Source organism: Eutrema salsugineum, unplaced genomic scaffold (assembly GCF_000478725.1).
Source record: "Eutrema salsugineum unplaced genomic scaffold, Eutsalg1_0 scaffold_5, whole genome shotgun sequence".
Classification (NCBI taxonomy): Eukaryota; Viridiplantae; Streptophyta; class Magnoliopsida; order Brassicales; family Brassicaceae; genus Eutrema; species Eutrema salsugineum.
Genome location: NW_006256612.1, coordinates 7,617,623 through 7,625,769, shown reverse-complemented (window position 1 = coordinate 7,625,769; position 8,147 = coordinate 7,617,623). Strand labels below are relative to the sequence as shown.

At 36.9% G+C, this 8,147-nt stretch overlaps 3 protein-coding genes across 4 annotated transcripts in view; all 3 read right to left on the bottom strand.

Annotated features, from left to right (window-relative positions):
- The window catches only part of LOC18992711 (UDP-glycosyltransferase 85A2), a 4,483-nt gene extending 2,372 nt beyond the window's left edge, over window positions 1-2,111 (bottom strand). The window contains exon 1 of one of the 2 annotated variants that reach the window (XM_024153148.1): window positions 1,462-2,111. In XM_024153148.1, coding sequence (XP_024008916.1) covers window positions 1,462-1,978 — 517 coding nt within the window. In that variant the 5' untranslated portion in view covers window positions 1,979-2,111. The remainder of the gene's footprint in view (window positions 1-1,461) is intronic. The other variant, XM_006416144.2, reaches the window with a different exon arrangement.
- Window positions 2,112-2,656: 545 nt separating this feature from the next.
- LOC18992709 (UDP-glycosyltransferase 85A5) lies at window positions 2,657-4,409 on the bottom strand. Its single transcript, XM_006416142.2, has 2 exons — window positions 3,843-4,409; window positions 2,657-3,664 (listed from the first exon to the last, which is right to left on the bottom strand). The coding sequence occupies exons 1-2, from the start codon at window positions 4,357-4,359 to the stop codon at window positions 2,730-2,732; spliced, it is 1,452 nt and encodes a 483-aa protein (XP_006416205.1). The 5' UTR covers window positions 4,360-4,409; the 3' UTR covers window positions 2,657-2,729.
- A 439-nt stretch (window positions 4,410-4,848) lies between these two features.
- LOC18992708 (UDP-glycosyltransferase 85A5) lies at window positions 4,849-8,015 on the bottom strand. The gene is made up of 2 exons (XM_006416141.2): window positions 7,464-8,015; window positions 4,849-6,006 (listed from the first exon to the last, which is right to left on the bottom strand). The coding sequence occupies exons 1-2, from the start codon at window positions 7,978-7,980 to the stop codon at window positions 5,060-5,062; spliced, it is 1,464 nt and encodes a 487-aa protein (XP_006416204.1). The 5' UTR covers window positions 7,981-8,015; the 3' UTR covers window positions 4,849-5,059.
- Between the last annotated feature and the right edge of the window lie 132 nt (window positions 8,016-8,147).

The window sequence follows — 8,147 nt, the reverse complement described above, 5'->3', positions numbered from 1 at the left end:
CCACACACACAATAATATATTGGCGTCTTATTGACAAAAAAAAACAAAAAAAGTATAACTAGATAAGAGGTAGCATACTTTTACACATTTGCTCTAGGGAACCACCACCATATATATTATATAAGATTATTATGTTTCGCAATAACTGTGATACACTGCGCAGGTCCATGAAACAGGAGAAAGTAAATGTTAAATGATATGATTGTTTAACAATGAAGTTCACTACATAGATACACTAACATAATAATCACTATAAATTAATAAAATTTTTAATCTCGAATTGGACTAGTATAAAATTTATCAAATTCGATAAATTAATAAAATAATAATTTTTTGAAACTCTTATGTAAATATATGGTCCCGGTATAAACATAAATTAATAGTTATAAAAATTTATGTATATATAGGTAAGATATAATATACTAAAATATGATTTATGTGCTGTTTATTTTTATTTAAGTTTAAAATTTTATTGAAAATCCTCTCTTTACTTATTTACATCAATAACTTTTATAATGCTGTTTTTTTAGCTTTATTCAAAAACTGTGAAAAAAATTTAGATATGATAATTGATTTTCTTTAATTTCAGCACCAACATAGTAGCTATATTTTTTTTTCTAAATTTTGTACTAATGAGCATTTTTTTTTCACAAAGATAATTTAATCCACAATTAACAAATAGAAACAATTATTCTAATGCGATTTCTATGATTAGTAATCATAATTTTAAGTTTGTGCATGTCATTTTATAAGCAGATGAGTTTAAATTCTTAAATATAACATTATTTGAAAGAAAATTTAAGAAATTTTAAGTTTGTGCATGTCATTTTATAAGCAGATGAGTTTAGGTTCTTAAATATAACATTATTTGAAAGAAAATTTAAGAAAAAATGGACGAAAAATAATTTTCTCTATAAATTAATAATTAATAATTTATAAATAAATTAATATCACGATAAATTGATAAAATATCTGGTCTCGACATTATTAATTTATAGAATTTTACTGTATTTTATACTCAAATTAAGAGACTCAATCCGTTTTATCATTACAAATATTTTTATACGAAATATAATCGAATGAACTGCTTTGACAATAATTATTCCATTGTTTGAGAAATATCAATTTAACCTATATTTAAAATGCAACTTGATATTTCTTAAAAATTGACCATGTGTTGTTCCGATTTTGGGTTTAATATTAAGATTTTATACTAAAAATATTTTTTACTACTACTAAAAAAGGAAACTCATACAACTTACCCTTATAAACTTACCCAAATTTGGAACCAATCAAGGTTGAAAGAAAAATTCTGTTGTAAGAAAACAAATCATATATATCCAACCTCATAAAACATAAACTCATCCATGAACTCCTGGTTTCTTATGGGTTTCTACGTTAACCGAAACATTTTATTATTATAACACGGATTAAATCATTAATCAAAATAATAATACGTACCTTTGAGTGGAGATAAATCCTTTTCGATGAAGCGATAGAAGTGTAGATAAGTCAAGAAGCCACAAGCACTAGTGGTCCAGAAGAGAACCTCCGGGACACCGAGCTCCTCCGCGGCGTCAAGAGTAAAGCTCATACAACCGTCCGATACAATACAACTCACCGGAGGAACATCATCTCCGGCGTTGATCCGCCCGAGCAACTCCTTAAAGGGAGCTAGACCGTTCTTCATGGTGGACTCGCAAAGGGCAGGGATGTCCTGCGTGACATCCACGTCAATCTCCGGTAGACCGTCAGGGATGGACTCGAACCTGAAAGAAGGAAGCCCGTCAAGAGCGTTGGGACCACGGGACCGGAGGAGACGGTTATGGTTGTAAATGGTGTTGACGAAGGTTACATGGAAGCCTTTAGCGTGGAGGAGTTTAGCCACTTTCAGCATCGGGTTGATGTGGCCTTGAGCCGGGTAAGGCACACAAACAACGTGTGGTTTTTGTGCGTTACTAACGACATGAGATTCCATTTTGATTCCTCTTCTGCCAACAGAAAATAAGAAATGGATGTGATTCTGTTAGGCTTTTAAGGACAGTGAGAAGGCGAGGCTGCCAAATAATTTCTGGCACGTGGAGATTGTCCAAAATAATGGCTCTCACGTGGGAAGATTGCCCATATCTGGCTTTAGCGATCTCGAGGCCGAATTTATGTATTAATATATTGTAAAAGATATAAGCCTGCCAAAATATATTGTTTATCTACAAGATGAGCTGACTTTAATTTAGTAGGTGCAATAATAGTCAAACTATATATATAGTAGTGGCCCAAGGAACACTTAAAAGTTGATGTAACGTGTTCTTGATTGATTATTCAATGGACTGACGTGAGAGTTGTGCAAACTCAGTTGAAATTAATCATTGGTGATGTCATGTTCAAGTTGCAAATTCTAAATAGAATTGTACTCGTTCTAATAAAGAGTTCAATATCCAAATCTATTGACGTCATTTTTTGAAAGAAAAAAAATCGCTTTGGCACTCTTTAGTTGCATGCTAGGCTTTCGGTCTTTACGGTCATTCCTCCAACGTGACCTTTTTCCACAATATTTTTTACAAGATAAATCTTAGCTTTTTGAAAATTCTTTCTGTATCTAATCAAAATGTCTGATGAATTAGCCAAATCATCTAATTTATTATAAAGGTAGTGGTAATTTACAAAATTCATAACTTTCACTATCAAACGTAAATTTCACATCCACTCTATTTTATAACCTTCTTATACATCTACACTGCTTTATACCCAAGGAGAACCTTGTCAACAACCATCTGGAAGTTTGATCCCGACGAACCACGCATATGCTCCGTCGCATTCTCCGCTAAGCGCCGCCACTCCTCCGCCTTCTCTCTCATTTTCTTTCCTTTCTCTCCATCCATCAGCTCCCTAACCACTGCCTCGACCTCCTCCCTCTTCACATCTCCACCTATCTCCATCCCAACCTCCCACTCATCGCAACAGAACTTACAATTTGTTTGCTGCTCCGCAAAGAATGGCCAACAAACCATTGGAACTCCACTGGAGATACTCTCTAGCGTCGAGTTCCATCCATTATGCGTTAAGAACCCTCCGATCGCCGGATGAGAAAGGACTTTTTGTTGAGGACACCAACTCGACAACATCCTTCGATCCTCTGTCTCCTTTAGAAACTCTGTCGGAACCACCGCCACATCACCGGCCACTAAATCCGGCCTGATCACCCACAAAAAATCTTTCTCTGTTGAAGCCAAACCCCAAGCGAACTCCACGAGTTGTTTCGCGCTCATCACTGTTACGCTACCGAAATTAACATAAACTACACTGTTTCGAGGTTTAGTATCTAGCCAATCCAAACAGTTTGTATCCTCTCTCCATAGATTCGATCCCATCCGTCCGATTTCACTGTCCTCACCGATCTCTTGTTTGGCTAGTAGATGGAGCGGTCCAATAGAGTGAACCGGAGGTAAAATAGATTGCATGGATTGGATGACGTCTTGCTCGAGATCATCGAACGTGTTGAGAATGATAGCAGAAGCACGTTTGGCTCGATCGGTCTCATGGAGAAAAAAATTGAGAATTATGTGATCATCAGGATTAGTCGCACGGATGAAGCTAGGAATGTCCCTTAGTCTTAGGTTTCTCATCGATGGAATCCAATCTATTTTTGTGTCTAAGAAACTCTCATCTGCAAAAAAATACACCAACATGTTAGTAGTAACAATTTAATACCTATCTTGTTACCAAAAAAAAAAAATTAATATCTTATTAATAAATTAATAATTATTACTAATAAAATGATTGGATCGTCTATCTTTTCAAAGGTAAGAATAATACTATAAGTCGTTTTAAAATGAAACACGTACCTTTGAGTGGAGATAAACCCTTCTCGATGAAGCGATAGAAGTGTAGATAAGCCATGAAGCCACAAGCACTAGTGGTCCAGAATAGAACCTCCGGGACTCCAAGCTCCTCCGCAACGTCAAGAGTAAAGCTCATCACACCGTCCGATACAATACAGCTCACCGGAGGAACATCATCTTCGGCGTTAATTCGCCGGACAAGCTCCTTGAACGGAGCTAGACAGTTCTTCATCGTGGCTTCACAAAGGGAAGGGGGGTCCTGCGTTGCATCCCCATCTATCTCCGGTAAACCGTCAGGGATAGACTCGAACCGGAACGAAGGAAACCCATCGAGGGCGTTGGTCCCACGGGACCGGAGGAGACGGTTATGGTTGTAGACGGTGTTGACAAAGGTGACGTGGAAACCTTTGGCGTGGAGAAGTTTAGCCACTTTCTGCATCGGGTCTATGTGGCCTTGAGCCGGAAAAGGCACGCAAACTGCGTGTGGTTTTTGTCCGCTAAAATCTGCATGAGATGCCATTTCTTTTTCTCAGTGTGCCAAACAAAGATGAAGAATGGGTGTGTACATATGTGATTGATATGAGAATGATTTTTCCAGGCTTTATAGGACTCTACGATGTGATGGCGAGACCATAAGATTGTCGCATGTGGAAATCGTGGACAAATTTGCTTCAACCACAAGGTTTCCGAATCCGGAAATGAGCGTTAGCGATATTTCTAAAATTGACATGCTGTCAAGTGCCAACAAAAGATAATGTTTTTTTTTTTTAACAGCTCCAACAAAAGATAATGTTTATCAACAAGTCTTTTCTTTTTTCTTTGTTCTTTTTTTTGGTTTATTAACAAGTTGAGCCTACTTCCGTTTTGTTACAAGTGATGTTTATAGTTTTTGCAAATATATTACAAAATTATTTAATTAATTTTTTGTCTAAATTAAAACATCATTTATTTTCTACCTTACCACAATTCAACAAATGATAAGACAATATGAAAAATAAAATTGGTCAAATAATAGAAAAAATTAATTTTGTATTATTAATTGGAAATACCATATATTTAAACAATTTTTTTCCTGATACATCACTTATTTTGAAACAGAAGATTATAAAATATTATTGAATAATAAAAATACATATAAGTAAAGAAAAACCATAATACATTTTTATAACCAAAAGAAAAACCATAATACATTTTTATAACCCTCTTGTGCTTGAAATACATCACAGCATCTCTACTGCTTTACCCTTGGAGGCTAGGAGGACCTTGTCAACAACCATCTGGAAGTTCAATTCCGACGAACCATCTTTCTGCGCCGTCGCTTTCTCCGCCAAGCGCCGCCACTCCTCCGCCTTCTCTCTCATTCTCTTTCCCTTCTCTCCATCCATCAACTCTCTAATCACCTTCTCAATCTCCTCCCTCTTCACATCTCCCCCAATCTCCATCCCCACCTCCCACTCATCACAGCAAAACTTACAGTTCGTTTGCTGCTCCGCAAAATACGGCCAACACACCATAGGAACACCACCACAAAGACTCTCCAGAGTCGAGTTCCATCCACTGTGCGTTAAAAACACTCCTATCGCCGGATGAGAAAGAACTTTCTCTTGAGGACACCAACTCGCCAACATTCTCCGGTCTGCCGTCTCCGTTAGAAACTCTGCCGGAACCACCGCCACATCACCGGCCACTAAGTCCGGCCTGATCACCCACAAAAAATCTTTCCCTGTTGCCGCCAAACCCCAAGCAAACTCCACGAGTTGTTTAGCACTCATCACTGTTATGCTTCCAAAATTAACGTAAACTACGCTGTTTCGAGGCTTTGTATCAAGCCAGTCCAAACACTTTGTTTCCTCTCTCCACAGATTGGTTTCCATTCGTCTGATCTCATTGTCATCGTCGAGCTCTCGATTCACTAGCAGATGGAGCGGTCCAATAGAGTAAACCGGAGGTAAAATAGATTGCATTGATTGGATGATGTCATGCTCGAGGTCATCGAACGTGTTGAGAATAATGGCAGAAGCACGTTTGGCCCGGTCGACCTCATGGAGAAAAAAGTTGAGCATTATGTCCTTAGGATTGGTCGTACGGATGAAGCTAGGGATGTCTTTTAGTCTTAGGTTCTTCATCGATGGAATCCAATCTATCTTTGTGTCCAAGTCACTCTCATCTGATAATTCCACCGCCGTTTTATTAGTAACAGGTTAATATCTCAACATTTACTAATAGAAATTCAAGCACCGTATTATAATGCATTTAATTAATATTTGATTAATCTAAACCAACTACGTAATATGCGGTTATAGAAATGTTTTTTAGTAATATTTGATTTTTACACAGCTAATAAGGTATTGGTTGTATGTTGTAATGTTTTAATAGAACTAAAGCATAATAGATTGATTCTGCAAATGGACAATTATTAGTTATCTTTTTAACCGATCCATCAATCACCTTTAAAAACGTATGAGACTAGGACCAGAGACAACTTAAAGCAAACAAAGCTAACCAATCAAGTCCGTCCACTCCCACATCGTTTTTAGTTTTGACGTAAACTTTATAATTGTTGTCCATTCACGTGGAAAATATATTACCTTAAAGTGCCGTGGGACAAAAAAATAATCGAATTTTAATTTATGGTGTTTGTGCAGTTATGCATTCTGACACATCAGGACTTGTGAAATTCCACTATTTGTAATGACAAATGATTTCAACAAAGAATGGAATTAAAATCATGAAAAAAAACTAAAATTTGAATTCACTAACTGAATTAACACTTGCTTTTAGAGGTGCTTACACCTAGATTAATGACAAAAACTAATTTGTAATATACCTTCAATTTATTTCAAAATAAAAACAAAAACAAAATAGAACGTGTATGCATGGATCTTGATTTTAGTCAAAGTCGCGATCCAATAACCACATATTGAGTAATAGTGGTTAATCAAATATTACTAAAAAACATTGCTATAATATAACCGCATATTATGTAGTTACTAATTAGTACGCAAAATTTAATGTATTTAATTTGAACGAATTAATATAGTGTAATTAATTTTCAGAGTTAGAAAGAGTTGTTATTGTGGCCAACCAGTCATATAGTCTAAATTTTCAGATCCGGAAAGAGTTATTGTTGGCCAACACAATGACAGATCAAAGAAAAAAGTAGTTAATGACAATGATATTAATGATATTGAAGGATCGACCTAATTGCAAATAAGATGGTACGTAATATGTCTGGCTGTGAGGCTATTTATTGCATTTTATATAATTTTATTTTTGAGAATTTCTTGGTTTGCCAATATCAATTTTTTTTGGTTTCCTGACGTGATCGAGTTTCCATTTTACATGCACCTACGTTCGCAAAGATCTTCACTGAGCTTTTTCTATTTTGAACCACAAAAACGTTTACTAAAATAATCAAGCATATATTTAATAATATTAGAAATGCGGACCACAGTTATCTTTTAGTAGTTCACTAGTTCACCAAAAGTTTGTTACTATTTTTAATAGATACATTTAGTTTGAGCTAAACTGTTTTTGGCGAATTGTTGACGATAAAAAAAAAATGATTGGGACTATCTTTCCAAAGGTAAAAGGTAAACTATCGTTTTAAAAAAGAACACGTACCTTTGAGTGGAGATAACCCCTCCTCGATGAAGCGATAAAAGTGTAGATAAGCCATGAAGCCACAAGCACTAGTGGTCCAGAATAGAACCTCCGGGACTCCAAGCTCCTCCGCAACGTCAAGAGTGAAGGTCATCAGACCGTCAGCTACAATACAGCTCACAGGTGGAACATCATCTTCGACGTTAATTCGTCTAATAAGCTCCTTGAACGGAGTTAGACAATTCTTCATGGTAGATTCGCAAAGGGAAGGGACGTCTTGCATCTTATCCCCGTCGATCTCCGGTAGACCGTCAGGGATGGACTTGAACCGGAACGAGGGAAACCCATCGAGGGCTTTCTGTCCACGGGACCGGATGAGACGGTTTTGGTTGTAAACGGTGTTGACAAAGGTAACGTGGAAGCCTTTGGCGTGGAGAAGTTTAGCCACTTTCATCATCGGGTTGATGTGGCCTTGAGCCGGAAAAGGTACACAAACTGCGTGTGGTTTTTGCCCGCTAGAAACTGCATGAGATGCCATTTCTTTTTTCTTTCTCAGGTTGTGCCAAACAGAGAGGAAGAATGAATATGTATGTGATTGATTTGAGAACGATTTTGCTAGGCTTTATAGGACTCCACGATGAGATGGCGAGACCATATGGTTCTCGCACGTGGGACTCGTTAAAAAAATCTGCGTCACCGAAGGTG

What these genes read in the sequence shown, in the direction of transcription:
- LOC18992709 (XM_006416142.2), bottom strand. Translation starts at nt 4,359, where the DNA reads ATGGCATCTCATGCAGATTTTAGCGGACAAAAACCACACGCAGTTTGC. An exon ending in GGGTTTATCTCCACTCAAAG is followed by an intron (nt 3,665 to 3,842) that starts GTACGTGTTTCA and finishes ATTTTTTTGCAG; the next exon opens with ATGAGAGTTTCTTAGACACA.
- LOC18992708 (XM_006416141.2), bottom strand. Translation starts at nt 7,980, where the DNA reads ATGGCATCTCATGCAGTTTCTAGCGGGCAAAAACCACACGCAGTTTGT. An exon ending in GGGGTTATCTCCACTCAAAG is followed by an intron (nt 6,007 to 7,463) that starts GTACGTGTTCTT and finishes TGGAATTATCAG; the next exon opens with ATGAGAGTGACTTGGACACA.